This window comes from Littorina saxatilis, linkage group LG16 (assembly GCF_037325665.1).
Source record: "Littorina saxatilis isolate snail1 linkage group LG16, US_GU_Lsax_2.0, whole genome shotgun sequence".
Classification (NCBI taxonomy): domain Eukaryota; kingdom Metazoa; phylum Mollusca; class Gastropoda; order Littorinimorpha; family Littorinidae; genus Littorina; species Littorina saxatilis.
The window spans coordinates 45775763-45790904 of NC_090260.1; the positions used below are offsets into that span (position 1 = coordinate 45775763).

Sequence of the window (15142 nt, forward strand, 5' to 3'; positions counted from 1 at the left end):
GGAAATTAAAAAAAAATACGGTTGATTTTTTTCAAAAATACGGAAAATACGGAGAATTTTCATACCTGTGTCTTGTTGGATGTCTGTCTGTCTGTCTGTCTTGTTGGATGTCTGTCTGTCTGTCTGGTTGGATGTCTGTCTGTCTGTCTTGTTGGATGTCTGTCTGTCTGTCTGTCTGTTGGATGTCTGTCTGTCTTGTTGGATGTCTGTCTGTCTGTCTTGTTGGATGTCTGTCTGTCTGTCTGTCTTGTTGGATGTCTGTCTGTCTGTCTTGTTGGATGTCTGTCTGTCTGTCTTGTTGGATGTCTGTCTGTCTGTCTTGTTGGATGTCTGTCTGTCTGTCTTGTTGGATGTCAGTCTGTCTGTCTGTCTTGTTGGATGTCTGAATGTCTGTCTTGTTGGATGTCTGAATGTCTGTTTGCCTGTCTGCAAGTCTTTTCTCTTTCTTTCGATTTTGTTTTCATTCTTTTTGTTTTTCTTTGTTTCTTCTGTTGTTTTATCTTCTGTTCTTGATACTTATTTCTCTCCCTCTGTTTCTGTCTGTCTTACTTTCTTTCTTCTTTTTTCTCTCCATTGTTTCTTTCTTTCCACCATAAATATTTATTTATTTTATTTTATTTTATTTGTTTTAACATTATTTTTATATATTAACTTTGTTCTTCTTTCTGTCGTTATTTCTTCCTTTCTTGTTTCCGTCACCGAACACATTACTGAAAAGCGTACGAAAGAAAACAATTTGATTCTTTTCTTTATTTGGTGTTTAACGTCGTTTTCAACCACGAAGGTTATATCGCGACGAAACAATTTGATGAAAGTGGTACGAATGGACACATTTTTCCGTCAAAATCGGTACAAACGGACACAAAACTGTTTTTTGCAAATTCAATTCATTTCATGGTTCACATAGGTCCAATATCACACGCATTCGTACTTTGTGTTATTTGAAGACCATTGGAACACACAGAACTTGTAGTGGGGGCCTCAAGGGCGGATCTGGGGGGGGGGGGGGGGGGGTTACACGGGTTACGTAACCCCCCCCATCCCCCCAAAAAAGAGGTAATTTATTGGCTCAGGATGCACCAGATAGCTCTATTTTGCTTCTTTGGATTAAAAAAAATGTCCGGGGGGGGGGCATGCCCCCGGACCCCCCTAGAAGCTTAGGCGCCTTCAACTTGTGTCTTCGCAGTCATTTTGTAACCCCCCTCTCCAAAGTGAATTGATCCGCCCTTGCCTGTTTCACTCTGATCTAACGAATGTGTACGAACGGAAACGCTTTTCGTACGAAGGAAGACATGCACTTTTGTACGAACGAAAACATGGTGTATGAACAGAATCTGCATGTTTTCAAAAGACAAGTGATTGTACAAAAGCCATGGGTTTCTATAAACTTCTGATCAAGCGAAATGTCGTAACAGGCAATGGTTTTGGTGATCATGTGCAAATCAGGGGTCAGATTCGATAACAGAGCGAGAAAAACAAGAAAATGTTTAAAAAAAATCAGGCAATTCTGCCACGTTCGGCCCGCGTGTGTTATAATGAGGATTACTAGCACCTTGGTATTTATCGTACACATAGCCCAACCAATTAACTACCTTATTCTTGCAATATCACAAAAGCGCGCTGCCCACACTTACCGCCACGTATTTTCCCCACGCAAGTGACGAAAATGAGGCTGTATGAACGGAAACATCCTGCGGATGAACGGAAACATCCGGTGTATGAACGGAATCAGTTGACACACCATGGTGTGTGTGTGTGTGTGATAGTGTGTATGTGTGATTGTGTATGTGTGTCTGATTGTGAGTGTGTGTGTGTGTGATTGTGAGTGTGTGTCAGTCGGTTTGACTGCTATGATCAGGGTATACCCGTGTGTGTGTGTGTGTGTGTGTGTGTGTGAACACTTAAGATTAGTTGCTTTCGGCGGCACACCTTCTCTTCCTCCACACCGGCCTCATCATTTCGGAACTTGAAAAAACAAAAAAACACACAAAAACACAACAAAAGCAACATGGTTGTGTCATTCGGTTTATCACCGTCAGCATTTTTGTTTTTGTCCTGTTTGAACAAAGTGCAATACTTTTACAACCAAAGAGTTAATGTTAAGATGTTTACATAATGTGTCAAGAGATGATGCATATGAAAACTAACATTGTTAAATGTATATTAACCTGTGGCTAGTCAGCAAAGTGCAATATCCAAGCATGAACCACGCACACAATTCCCAAACATCATGCTTTCCTTTCTGACACAAAATTCCATCCAGGTGAAAACAATGATGTGAACGCCATGACATGGTGTGTGTTTTTACATTAATGATCAAGCCTAACATCAACAAAACATGGTGTTAATAGGCATTTGAGCAAGCTGTAACACCAACATAACATGGGGAGCTGCCTATCGAGTGTAATACAGTACTCCTTGGGTGCTGCATAATTGTCAAAGGTGGCGAGATAGGATTAATGTTTTGATGTGGATGTAATATTTAGGAACAATGATATTTTCTAACACTTGACTTATTTAAACTAGACACGCAAGAGCCCACTCAATTGGACATCTTTTAGCTTCTTCCGTACAACATAGAAATATGCATACGCATTCTCATCAACATAAACACAATTTTAAACCATGTAAAGTTAATTCAATTCACAATTGACCAAATAATCTTGAACTATAAACACAAACTAAAATTTAACAAACACTAAGGTTTCCCGGGAAAACAGAAATATAAAATATGATATTTCACCTTACCTGGCCAGGTTTTTAACTACTGCACTGATTTCGCACAATCACACACACCCACACCAATGTCACAATATCTCTCTTCGAGTCTCAGATACGGAATGTTGGTGGTGGTCCTCTGCTTTCAGTGGATGTCAATATATATCTTGTGTGGTCGGTGCACTTTTGGGTTCACTGAATAGATATCATAGAGTTCTTGGTTACACACTTATTAGGGTTTCTGAGAAGACGACACGAACAGTTCAGTATGATCAATTCAGTTCAGATCTTTCTTTCTTTATTTGGTGTTTAACCTGGTTTTCAACCGTTCAAGGTTATATCGCAAAGGGGGGGGGGGGGGGGGGGGGGGGGGATGGGATAGAGCCACTTGTCAATTGTTTCTTGTTCACAAAAGCACTAATCAAAATAATTGCTCCGGGGGCTTGCAACGTTGTACAATATGTGACCCTCCACCACGGAATGAGTCGCATGTCACCTTTGCATGATTTTCATATTTTTACATTTTCATAACGAGAGTTTTATGCTCTATCCAGTGGTGAAACCCGTTTTAGAAAAGAGCGAAAACTGTTTGAGTTATAAGCCTGTGACTAAGGTGACCCACACACTGTTAGCAGGCACTCTCCGGACTTTTATCAAGCCTAGCGCAGAACCGCGCGAGGTGACATGCGACTCATTTCGTGGTGGAGGGTCACATATATGACCTTACTGGGAGAATGCAAATTTCCAGTACAAAGGACTTACCATTTCTTACATATTTGTTTGTTTGTTTATTTGTTGCTTAACGTCCAGCCGACTACTGCTGCTTGACTAAAATCTTTACAAACATTGACTATAATCTATACAAGAAACACTGAACAAGGGTAAAAGGAGAAACAAAATCCGTTAGTCACCCCTTACATTGCTGGAGAGCATCGGGTAAATTCTTCCCCCTAACCCGCGGGGGGTTCCTTGTGAGATGAATACCACAGTTCTTCACTGACGTGTTCTCTTTCTCCAGTTCCAGTCTTGGCCGATTTAGTATCTTGCGTCTCTGGAACCCTGGCACCGACTCCGTTCTCTTTCCAATGTCCCCCTCTTTCATTTTTCAAAATAGTTCCCATGCTTTGTGGCTGCAGTATTCATACACTTGACTTTTAACTCACACAACTAAAACACTGCATTTCTTACATGTATAACAAGAAGGGCAAAGCCCATACGACTCACATGCTTGACCTTGACCTTTACATGACCTTGACCTTCAGGGTCAAGGTCAAATAACTAAACCTAGCAATGACATCATACACTAAGAACCACTTTACACATTTTTCCTACCAAAATACATGTGACCTTGACCCAAGGTCAAGGTCATCCAAGGTCATGCAACACAAAGCTGTTAATTCAAGACATAGGAAGTACAATGGTGCTTATTGGCTCTTTCTACCATGAGATATGGTCACTTTTAGTGGTTCACTACCTTATTTTGGTCACATTTCATAAGGGTCAAAGTGACCTTGACCTTGATCATATGTGACCAAATGTGTCTCATGATGAAAGCATAACATGTGCCCCACATAATTTTTAAGTTTGAAACAGTTATCTTGCATAGTTCAGGGTCAAGGTCACTTCAAAATATGTATACAATCCAACTTTGAAGAGCTCCTGTGACCTTGACCTTGAAGCAAGGTAAACCAAACTGGTATCAAAAGATGGGGCTTACTTTGCCCTATATATCATATATAGGTGAGGTATTGAATCTCAAAAACTTCAGAGAAAATGGGAAAAATGTGAAAAATAGCTGGTTTTTAGACATTTATGGCCACTGCGACCTTGACCTTGAAGCAAGGTCAAGATGCTATGTATGTTTTTTGGGGCCTTGTCATCATACACCATCTTGCCAAATTTGGTACTGATAGACTGAATAGTGTCCAAGAAATATCCAACGTTAAAGTTTTCCGGACGTCCGGGCGGACGGACGACTCGGGTGAGTACATAGACTCACTTTTGCTTCGCATGTGAGTCAATAATACAACACATGCTTAATTACATAGTCAAACCATACAACAAAAACCACATCAAACCCTGTGCTTTTATTAATATTCATCAATTAATTCATTGGGAACTATTTTCTAAACCTTAAAACGCACTGAAACCTAAAGCCTCTTATGACCCTCTGCCAGAGACTAACGTACGTGCTCCCACCCCTGTTTCCTCTGTGTGCTATCATCAACCCTGACACCACCAAGGATGGCGAACATCAAACAGACCTAGCTATCATCAACCCTGACACCACCAAGGATAGCGAACATAAAACAGACCTAGCTATCATCAACCCTGACACCACCAAGGATGGCGAACATCAAACAGACCTAGCTATCATCAACCCTGACACCACCAAGGATGGCGAACATCAAACAGACCTAGCTATCATCAACCCTGACACCACCAAGGATGGCGAACATCAAACAGACCTAGCTATCATCAACCCTGACACCACCAAGGATGGCGAACATAAAACAGACCTAGCTATCATCAACCCTGACACCACCAAGGATGGCGAACATCAAACAGACCTAGCGGTACCAACGCGATCTCGACTTTGCGAAATAAATCACCTTTTGTTTGTTTATTTGTTGCTTAACGTCCAGCCGACTACGCAGAGCCATATCAGGACAAGGAAGGGGGGGATGAAGGGGGCCACTTGTCAAGCGATTCCTGTTTACAAATGCACTAACCCATTACTTGTGTCCCAGCAGGCTTTAGTAAAACTAAATTAATACCTACTGGAAGATTACCAGTTTCCAGTATGTTAAAATAGGCTTAACCTATCTACTGCTGGACTTACATCAGAACACTAACAGATGAAACTATACATGAATCGCGAGACAAGCGGCAAGAGAAGAGATTTTTGGAAAAAATACAGGTGAATGAGCAAGAAGGCAGAAAAAAGAAAAGAATTCATGAAGAAAAAGAGAGCATGACAGGAAAGAGGAACCAAAAATCTACCTAACAGCAAACTAGAAAGCTCCTGCGGTTCCAAAAACAGGAGAGGCCTTTAATTTCATAACCGCAGTGCCCCACTGCGGGAAAATAAATCACCTGCCAGCGTCACCCCGCTAATTACTTTGCTACCCTGACTTTCTCTTCTAGTGTCTTTGGTTTATTCTTTGACAATATTAAACCAGCATTATTCCCCCCCCCCCCCCCCCCCCCCACCCCCCCCCCCCCCCCTGCTTCTTTCTCTCTGTAAACGTGTAAGGGCCATATCAGGGCGGTGCTGCTTTGACATTTAACGTGCGCCACACACAAGACAGAAGTCGCAGCACAGGCTTCATGTCTCCCCCAGTCACATTGTTCTGACACCGGACCAACCAGTCCTAGCACTAACCCCATAATGCCAGACGCCAGGCAGAGCAGCCACTAGATTGCCAATTTTAAAATCTTAGGTATGACCCGGCCGGGGTTCGAACCCACGACCTCCCGATCACGGGGCGGACGCCTCACCACTAGGCCAACCGTGCCGGTCTGTAAACGTGTAGGGCTAGTTATTTTTCGGTAACTTACCCAACAACCAAAATCACTTACCCAACAACGGGCCTGAATCCTCGATAGCTCACAGGTTGATGACTTAGAGGGAACTACTTTAGCGAAGTTCCGAACGCTCAAATGTACGAAATATACATCTCTAGACCAAACAATTAATACAAACATATACTGCATTTAAACTAGCAACTACAGGCTTGAACACATTAATCTCCATATAAAATCCATAAGTTTTGTTGTTTTCTAAATCCAAATCTAACTATCAGTGCAGAGAAACTCGCTTTAGATCTCTTATGAGTGCAAGCAAACTTCCAAGGCAAGTATCTGTCTAGCGATAAGAGTAGTTGCGTGGACAAAAGACTGCAATCCGACGGTTAGTTTTTGACAATATTTCATTTTATAAACAGATCACACGCAACCAAATGCACGCATCACATCAATTTAAAGAACATACAGCGGTTTCATACCTTATTTTGCCCTACCAGAAACCTGAACTTCATACATTTTTAACATTGGAACACAGGTGCAAAAGTTCGTCTGCTAGTCCCTTTCGAAGAAAGAACATTTGTGACCCTCCACCACGGAATGAGTCGCATGTCACCTTTGCATGATTTTCATATTTTTACATTTTCATAAAGAGTTTTGTATGCTCTATCCAGTGGTGAAAACCGTTTTTAGAAAAGAGCAAAAACTTTGAGTTATAAGTCTGTGACTAAGGTGACCCTCACACTGTTACCAGACACTCCCCGGACTTAAATTAAGCCTAGCGCAGAACTGCGCGAGGTGACATGCGACTCATTTCGTGGTGGAGGGTCACATTTCCTAAGTGATACCAAAACATGAACAGAACACACACTATCTGCCTTTACCGCCACAGCAGAATAATAACACAACTGTGTACTTGATTTTAGTCCAAAACAGGGAAACTGACAAGAAGAATCCAAGCTGCGTGCCACTGAAAATCGGAGAGTCGATGTAATGTAATAAACCCATTGAAACTTGAATTTTTGTTGGTATCAGGGTTCCTGCAGGGCAGAGCTGATACAATTCAATGAGTTTTCAAGGACATTTCCAGGACCAAATAAATGCTTTTCAAGGACATGATTTTCCTCAAATTAATGCAAAGCACCAAGCTTACCTTCAGTTTTTCAAGTCTGCAAACTATTAGTCATTCCGTAGTTGTTTGCCTTGCCAACTTCCGGGAAGGGAAGCAACTACGGGTGACTAGTAATAGTTAGTTCGTCTACTTTCGTTTTCACTCGATCTTTTATTCTCCCAAAATGTGTGTACTGTATTTGACGAAAAAAAAGGGGGTTGCATTTTTTTTTTAAATAAGACAAGCTGCTGACGAAATGTATAGGCAACAATTTGGAAAAATCAAGTACTTTTCAATGACTAACAAAACTCTATTTTCAAGCACTTTTCAAGGCCTGGAAAAGGTTTTCCAATTTTCAAGGAGTTTTCCAGGGTTCAAGGACTCTGTATGAACCCTGTGGTATATTGAGTAGTTTTGTAAATTGCAACGCCCCTTTTCGCCCAGTGACAAACACCGGCAAAATCACACACAAAGTGACAAAAACACACACAGATCGACACACCTATATTGGTTACAAAAGGTCAAGGTTTACAATGTCGAGGCACAACAGATCGAGGACATTTGGTCAAGAGTCAAAAGGTCGAGGGCGACAAAAGCTCGAAGGTGACAAAAGGTCAACAGCAAATCGTCTAAGGGACAACAGGTCGAGGATTGAAAAAGGTCAAACATTAAAAAAAAGGTCGAGGATTAAAAAACTGTCGAAGTTTGAAAATGTCGACATAATTTTCTGCGTGTTAAATTCAATTGTTTGACTACTTGAAGAAAACTTTCTTTCGTTAATTGGTGTTTAACGTCGTTTTCAACCACGAAGGTTATATCGCGAAGGAGGGAGGGGTGAGATGGGATAGAGCCACTTGTCAATTGTTTCTTGTTCACAAAAGCATTAATCAAAAATTTGCTCCAGGGGCTTGCAAAGTAGTACAATATATTACCTTACTGGGAGAATGCATGTTTCCAGTACAAAGGACTTAACATTTCTTACATACTGCTTGACTAAAATCTTTACAAAAATGGACTATATTCTATTCAAGAAACACTTAAGGGTAAAAGGAGAAACAGAATCGCCTCTTACGACATGCTGGGGAGCATCGGGTAAATTCTTTCTCGTCCCAATATGGGACACCCCTAACCCGCGGGGGGATTGAAGAAAACGCTGCTTTGTGTGCCTATTGTGCATTTTATAAATTGTGTGTTCTTTTTACCTTTAGTCAAGTTTTGACTCAATGTTTTAACGTAAAGGGGGGAATCGAGACGAGGGTCGTGGTGGTGTATGTGTGTGTGTGTGTGTGTGTGTGTAGAGCGATTCAGAGTAAACTACTGGACCGATCTTTATGAAATTTTAGAGAGTTCCTGGGTATGATATCCCCAGACGTTTCTTTCATTTTTTGGATAAATGTCTTTGATGACGTCATATCCGGCTTTCCGTGAAAGTTGAGGCGGCACTGTCACGTTCTCATTTTTCAAACAAAGCCCGGACTTTGGTATTGCATTTCAGCTTGGAGGCTTAAAATTTAATTAATGAGTTTGCTAATTAAAGTTGTCATTAAAATCGATTTTTTGCAAACAGATTTAAAATTGATTGCATCGTATTCTTCATCACATTCTGAATCTACATGTCATGTTTACTCTTAAAATGTGATTACAATTAACGATAATAGAATAATTAGTCTTACGATTAAAATGTAAGAAATCGATCCAAAAATGATGTCATCTTATTCGTGATCATTTCCTGATTCCAAAAACATATAGATACGATAGGTTGTATTCAAAACAAGCTCAGAAAGTTTACAAGAATACAGAAAAGCGCGCTTTCCTGCTTAGCACAATACGCTACCGCACTAATCTGGTGTGTCAATATCACTACGTTTTGCACGTGGAAGGTGAGCGATTTCCTTCACGCGGGGATTGACAAAGCTGTACTGTCTTAGTGAATAAATACAGTGCGTTCAGTTTCATCACGTGAGTTCGACAGCTTGACTAAATGTAGTAATTTCAACTTGCGCGCCTTGTTTTTAGTTATTCAGAACAGTTTTGTCGGTAAATGAAGCGTAGTGTGATCAACGGTGAACACAGCTCGATACTCAACAGATTGTTTGGTGAAACATGTCACTGATACGCTATAAAGCTCGACTTGTTTTCTCTTCTTTTTCTTCCACATTCCAACTTTAAAAGCATTTCCAAGCGGAGAAAAAGTGACATTCGGACAGGGACACAGACACAGAATGGAGCTCTGCAAATCACAGAAAATAAAATCCAATAGACACTCGAAGCAGAATTTTCTTCACGAATGTACACTGACAATAAAATCCAATAGACACTCGAAGCAGAATTTTCTTCACGAATGGACACTGACAATAAAATAAAATTTGTTAATCCTGGACCTTTTTTCAATCCTCCACCTTTTGTCCTTTAGACGTTTTGCCGTTGACCTTTTGTCACCCTTGACCTTTTGACTCTTGACCAAATGTCCTCGACCTTTTGGTTCTCACCCCAATTCTCTTCAAAAACTTTCCCAAATGCAAATTGGTATAAAATTTGACAAAAATCTGATATTAAAAAACGCCAACTGAGCTTGACCCCGATCAGAAAACGGCAACAACATCGATGCTTCTCTAAAACCTGGAATTACACTCTGAACCGAAATGCTTTTTCTCTCATGTGTGTGTTAACATATGTCGCTTCAAATGACTAGACAGTAAAAACCTAGCACCACACTCATTGCATGCATGCTTTTTCTCCCCTGTATGTGTTAACATGTGTCGCTTCAAACAAGAAGACCATTTGAAAATAGCATCACACTCAGTACACTCATACTTTTTCTCTCCCGTATGTGTTAACATGTGTTGCTTCAAAGAAGAAGACAGCTTGAAACTGGTATCACACTCAGTACACTCATACTTTTTCTTTCGAGTATGTGTTGACATGTGTTGCTTCAAATAAGAAGACCGTTTGAAATGAGCATCACACTCAGTACACTTATACTTTTTATCCTCTGTATGTGTTAACACGTGTTGCTTCAACTGACCAGACCGTAAAAACCTGGCACCACACTCATTGCATGCATGCTTTTTCTCCCCTGTATGTGTTAACATGTGTTGCTTCAAATAAGAAGACCGTTTGAAATCAGCATCACACTCAGTACACTCATACTTTTTCTCTCCCGTATGTGTTAACATGTGTTTCTTCAAAGAAGAAGACAGTTTGAAACTAGCATCACACTCAGTACACTCATACTTTTTCTTTCCAGTATGTGTTGACATGTGTTGCTTCAACTGACCAGACCGTAAAAACCTGGCACCACACTCATTGCATGCATGCTTTTTCTCCCCTGTATGTGTTAACATGTGTCGTTTCAAATAAGACAGTTTGAAACTAGCATCACACTCAGTACACTCATACTTTTTCTCCTCTGTATGTGTTAACATGTGTTGCTTCAACTGACCAGACCGTAAAAACCTGGCACCACACTCATTGCATGCATGCTTTTTCTCCCCTGTATGTGTTAACATGTGTTGCTTCAAATAAGAAGACAGTTTGAAACTAGCATCACACTCAGTACACTCATACTTTTTCTCCTCTGTATGTGTTAATATGTGTTGCTTCAAATGACCAGACCGTAAAAACCTGGCACCACACTCATTGCATGCATGCCTTTTCTGCCCTGTATGTGTTGTAATCACAACCTGCTGATTCTTGCGACCTGAACACGGGAATGTGGTGTCATACATTGGAACTGGATCTGGTTCACGTCTCTCATTTAGTTCTAATCTACCCATGCTTTGAGTTTCTGTTATCCATGTCCCTCGTTTCAGCCATGTACTACAATGAGTGTCGACTACAGTCTGTGTTTCTGGTGTCTGTATCTCTTGGTTCAGCCAGGTACCGCTATGAGTGTCGACTACAGTCTGTGTTTCTGGTGTCTGCATCTCTCGTTTCAGCCAGGTATCGCTATGAGTGTCGACTACAGTCTGTGTTTCTGGTGTCTGCATCTCTCGTTTCAGCCAGGTATCGCTATGAGTGTCGACTACAGTCTGTGTTTCTGGTGTCTGTATCTCTTGTTTCAGCCAGGTATCGCTATGAGTGTCGACTACAGTCTGTGTTTCTGGTGTCTGTATCTCTTGTTTCAGCCAGGTATCACTATGAGTGTCGACTACAGTCTGTGTTTCTGGTGTCTGTATCTCTTGTTTCAGCCAGGTATCGCTATGAGTGTCGACTGCAGTCCGTGTTTCTGGTGTCTCTATCTCTTGTTTCAGCCAGGTATCGCTATGAGTGTTGACTGCAGTCTGTGTTTCTAGTGTCTGTATCTCTTGTTTCAGCCAAGTATGACTGCAATTGTCGACTGCAGTCTGTATTTCTGGTGTCTGAATCTCTGGTTTGAGCCAGGCATCGCTGTGCCCATTAACTGCAGCTTTTCCGTCCAATGGCTGCACTGTAGTCATGGTAGCTGTGTTGACTGCAGCTTTTCCGTCCAATGACTGCACTGTAGGCATGGTAGCTGTGTTGACTGCAGCTTTTTCGTCCAATAACTGCACTGTAGGCATGGTAGCTGTGTTGACTGCAGCTTTTCTGCCCAATGACTGCACTGCAGTCATGGTAGCTGTTTTGACCTCCCTGTCCGGCACTGAAAGGAATGCAAGTGATATAGGTGATGCAAATTAGTATCTACAGAGACTGTAGAGTACACAGAGACGCTTCATACGGCGCTGAAAATTGAAACAGGAAGCGGCGCCACCACGCGGACACATGTAAAAACCTACTTTCGCTTTCCACAGCAGTAATGATATCATCTACCCATATCAGTTTGAGGTGCTGGGACAAAGCAAAGTTGACTAAATGCCTTAGTTACCGATTTAACCGTAAACTATTTTGTTAACGATTTATTCCTGACAATTTTTTCTCAGGCATAACTGACCATGTATACAGTATGTATTTGTATTCGACCAGAACACACAAAAATAATGACGGTTAGTTCACGAAAAGACACTGATTTAAATCATGTTTGCATAAGTGAACAGCTCAGATCATGGGTAATTTTAACACCTTCACATTTAAATGCTTATTTTATAGCCATCCATTGAATTGAGAAGAAAACAAAGCATACTAAACTGCTAAGCATGAATCAAACAATAAGAAAATAAAAAGAACCAACAGCATCGTTTTGTATGTGTGGGTAGTAAACACGTTTTATTTACAAAACACGGCGGAAAATGGCGACAAATTTGTTGCACAGCGACAGGTCACTTTCTTCAACCAAGGCCAGTACTTTCATACATGACAAAGGAAAGCAAATATGGCCTGAATAATAAAGTTATCGTGTTCCTTTGCGTGTCTGAGTGATAAACTGTTTTAACCAACTATCTTCTGAAACGTAATTGCACTCAGCAGATTTGTCTTCCGCTCATAACTTTCGTGTCACACGGTCTTTGCGACAAACAGATAGTCCACGGACCAGTCATTTTTAGCATTGCATTTGGGAAGGGCTACTATTTGGGAAGGGCTACTATTATAGTGTGTTTTAAGAAAGAAAAACATTACAGTATCGGCAGAACACGACCAAATGAGTTTTCGTGTCACAGCGTTATGGGCGTGAGATTGTTTAGACTTTTTGTTCTCACACTGCAGCAAAATCATTGACAACACAGACAAGTCAGTTTTAGCATAGACATTGGGAAAGGCTACTATTATAGTGTGTTTTAGGAAAGAAAAACATTATAGTATCGGCAGAACACGACCAAATCATGACAAATGAGTTTGCATTTTGGGCGTTTTTTCACACTGCAGATCATATCTCAAAAACTACGGAGTGGATCTTTATGAAATTTGATATGGATATTTTTGACTAGATTTTCTCATAGAAGGTTTTTCCGTTTATTGATAGGACAGTTTGATGACGTCATATTTTACCGTTTGCCAAAAGGTCGAGGCAGCACTTTCAGTTACAGTTTTTCATCAATTTGATCGAATTTCTTATCACACAATCTCAGATCTAGGCCGGATTATGGGATTGCATTTCAGTTTGGTCACTTAAAGTTTTGTTATTGAAATGTTTGTTCGAAATATGTCATTTTTTCAAATTTTTAAAAACTAATATTTGATGACTGTTTGACCTTTGATCATAACTAGTGCTGTGATAATGAGCTTTAGCACTGTTGTGATGGTGTTGACACTATATTTTGCCCAATTGAGTCTAACTACCTGATGGCTAATCTACTGTGATACCTGTGATAACTGATGATGATTACTGTGATTGGTTTTATGTGTTTGGTTGGTCTCTTCTTTTGGTAGTGCAATAGCGTTAATTATGGATTGTTGTTATCATTTACATAAAAACTTGTATGCATGTGTGTTGGTGTGTCGGTGTGTCAAGTGTGCAAGTAAAAAGGGTATTGTAGTTGTACATATATTACTTTAGATATTTTTTTTTGTTATCATGGGTTTTATGAATTTTCTTCTCTTATTCTTTTATAATTATTAATTAATGACCTATATGTGCTGATGACCAATTTAATTTCCTTTGTTGGATCAATAAATGTTATGAGTTATGAGTTATGAAACAAACAAGAAGGGCAAAGCCCATACGACTCACATACTTGACCTTGACCTTTAGATGACCTTGACCTTCAGGGTCAAATAACTAAACCTAGCAATGACATCATACACTAAGAACTGCTTTACACATTTTTCCTACCAAAATACATGTGACCTTGACCTTGGGTCAAGGTCATCCAAGGTCATGCAACACAAAGCTGTTAATTCAAGACATAGGAAGTACAATGGTGCTTATTGGCTCTTTCTACCATGAGATATGGTCACTTTTAGTGGTTCACTACCTTATTTTGGTCAAATTTCATAAGGGTCAAAGTGACCTTGACCATATGTGACCAAATGTGTCTCATGATGAAAGCATAACATGTGCCCCACATAATTTTTAAGTTTGAAAGTTATCTTCCATAGTTCAGGGTCAAGGTCACTTCAAAATATGTATACAATCCAACTTTGAAGAGCTCCTGTGACCTTGACGCAAGGTAAACCAAACTGGTATCAAAAGATGGGGCTTACTTTGCCCTATATATCATATATAGGTGAGGTATTCAATCTCAAAAACTTCAGAGAAAATGGGAAAAATAGCTGTTTTTTAGACAACATTTATGGCCACTGCGACCTTGACCTTGAAGCAAGGTCAAGATGCTATGTATGTTTTTTGGGGCCTTGTCATCATACACCATCTTGCCAAATTTGGTACTGATAGACTGAATAGTGTCCAAGAAATATCCAACGTTAAAGTTTTCCGGACGGCCGGCCGGACGACTCGGGTGAGTACATAGACTCACTTTTGCTTCGCATGTGAGTCAAAAATTTATATTGGTGTATTCCCTATTGCGTCCTGTATCTAAAACTATATAGTTTTGTTGTTTTGTATTGAAAATTATGCTCAAAAATGAAGAAAACCGATAAATAACCACTATCTTTATTTATGAAAAAAGACACTTAAAAACAACTTCTATCTATTCCTTACCATTTTCTGATTCCAAATATATAGTTTCATGGTGTTTGACGTTGAAAATAGGCTACAACTTAACAAACTCGGATCGTTCAATGGAAATTATACTTCCAAGCTCCGTGCAGCTGACAACATGATAAAAACACGTCATTTCAAGTGTGGAACACGCTCATGACGTCATACTGAAAGGTGATGAATTATGGCTTCACCTTGCGATGTTTCATTTCAAACATGGTAACATTTTTAACGGGGTTTCTTTCTCAGATTTCTGTTTGCCCTCTGTCTGT

The 15142-nt window shown here is 40.3% G+C and overlaps 2 protein-coding genes across 4 annotated transcripts in view; both read right to left on the reverse strand.

Moving 5' to 3' along the window:
* The window catches only part of LOC138949704 (oocyte zinc finger protein XlCOF6-like), a 53837-nt gene that overhangs the window by 18168 nt on the left and 20527 nt on the right, over positions 1-15142 (reverse strand). The gene's annotated exons all lie outside the window — the stretch shown is intronic.
* On the reverse strand, positions 2006-11968 carry LOC138949702 (zinc finger protein 436-like). Its single transcript, XM_070321488.1, has 2 exons — positions 5331-11968; positions 2006-4390 (listed from the first exon to the last, which is right to left on the reverse strand). Exon 1 carries the CDS (start codon positions 11944-11946, stop codon positions 10009-10011), a length of 1938 nt encoding a protein of 645 aa, XP_070177589.1. The 5' UTR covers positions 11947-11968; the 3' UTR covers positions 2006-4390; positions 5331-10008.

What these genes read in the sequence shown, in the direction of transcription:
- LOC138949702 (XM_070321488.1), bottom strand. Translation starts at nt 11,946, where the DNA reads ATGACTGCAGTGCAGTCATTGGGCAGAAAAGCTGCAGTCAACACAGCT.